The sequence below is a fragment of the Cyprinodon variegatus genome, unplaced genomic scaffold, assembly GCF_000732505.1.
Source record: "Cyprinodon variegatus isolate N-32 unplaced genomic scaffold, C_variegatus-1.0 Scaffold1469, whole genome shotgun sequence".
NCBI classification, from domain to species: domain Eukaryota; kingdom Metazoa; phylum Chordata; class Actinopteri; order Cyprinodontiformes; family Cyprinodontidae; genus Cyprinodon; species Cyprinodon variegatus.
In genome coordinates this window covers 122,425-123,756 of record NW_015151922.1, presented here as the reverse complement: position 1 = coordinate 123,756, position 1,332 = coordinate 122,425, and the positions used below count along the sequence as shown (strand labels likewise).

At 39.2% G+C, this 1,332-nt stretch overlaps 1 protein-coding gene across 1 annotated transcript in view; it reads right to left on the bottom strand.

Annotated features, from left to right (window-relative positions):
• The window catches only part of mipep (mitochondrial intermediate peptidase), a 26,619-nt gene that overhangs the window by 23,068 nt on the left and 2,219 nt on the right, over positions 1–1,332 (bottom strand). Inside the window, exons 3-6 of the mRNA XM_015403224.1 lie at positions 907–995; positions 729–815; positions 579–642; positions 310–492 (exon numbers count right to left, since the gene is read on the bottom strand). Coding sequence (XP_015258710.1) covers positions 310–492; positions 579–642; positions 729–815; positions 907–995 — 423 coding nt within the window. The remainder of the gene's footprint in view (positions 1–309; positions 493–578; positions 643–728; positions 816–906; positions 996–1,332) is intronic.

Genomic DNA, 1,332 nt, shown 5'->3' with positions numbered 1-1,332 from the left:
ATCTAAAAACTATAATTATTGAAATGACAGGAAATAAAGGCTTAAAACACTTAACCCCATAAATCTAAATTTCACTTTTTAAAATGAGGGATTAAACTATAAAGATGTATCGGTCAGAACTGAAGCTGTACACAGTCAAAATATCACTAAAACAACTAAACACTTTAGAAAGAAAAACAGATGCATCAGACAGAGAAGACTTAGGATATAAAGAACTTCACTTCAACTTAGCCCGTCATCTAAGTTGAGGCAACAGTGCCACCTGTTGAGCAATGAGGGACATGTCAGTGTTGGGCACTATCAGCATACCAAGTCATCAGGGGAATCTGCATGCAATCCTCCAATTTGAATGAAGCTTCCCTCACTTGCGAAGTGGACCTGCAGATGTTCGGGGATCGCAGACTTTGCAATCCTGTTGGGCACGTGGGAACCAATCAGAAACTCGTTGCTTAGATCCAGGAGCTTAACGTGAAGAGCAACAGCTTCTTTCCTCTGTATAAAAAAAAGAAAGAAGAGATAAGTGGGGGACATAATTTGCAGCCTTAATAGTAGGGCAGTAATAGTAAAGAAATGCTCACCAGTTTATCATCCAGATGAATTCCACTAATTTCAAAGTCAAACATGAATAACTCTGCCACTCGCCTAGGAAGAGAAAAAAACATAAATCTCGACATCCTCGGGATACTTTTCTGTTAAAGCAAACCAAAAACTGAATATCATATATTTACTTTGTGTCGGGGTCCAGCTCTGCCACAGCTTTTGGGTTGTCCAGTAAATTTTTCAGGCTCTTGCATAACTCCACATTAGTGTTCAGCCTGCAACAAGCATACATGATGTTTTTAGGGTCCTGCTTTACTCCCATGTTGTTGCAAGTCATCAAACTCCGTGAAGACATATGCATCTTACTTCTCTACAACTGTGCCAATCTCTATGCAGGTCTTCTCTGCAGCTTCGCGGTAGGCTGGGTCTGGATGGGCCACTTTTATAAAGTCTGCCTGCAAATAAAGGAAAAGGACAAGGATATTCTCAGACTAAGCAACTCATTCTCCTGCTGACTTAGAATATCTTAAGAGTTCATCCCCCGAAGACAACTTTTTAAACAAACAGAAAGGGATCAAAAACATATCAAAAAAGGACAAATGAAGAGGAAACAATGAAAACAGAAACAACCATCTTAGTGGCCAAATCTGAGATTAGGAACCGAGAAGTTTTAGAGCTTCATTTCGTAAAAGCAGGTAAGAGTGCTAGCATTATTAAGATGGAAAAGAATTTGTAAATCTGGGTGTATATACTGTGATTGACTGAAACCGAGGTATTCTTACTGAAGATTAT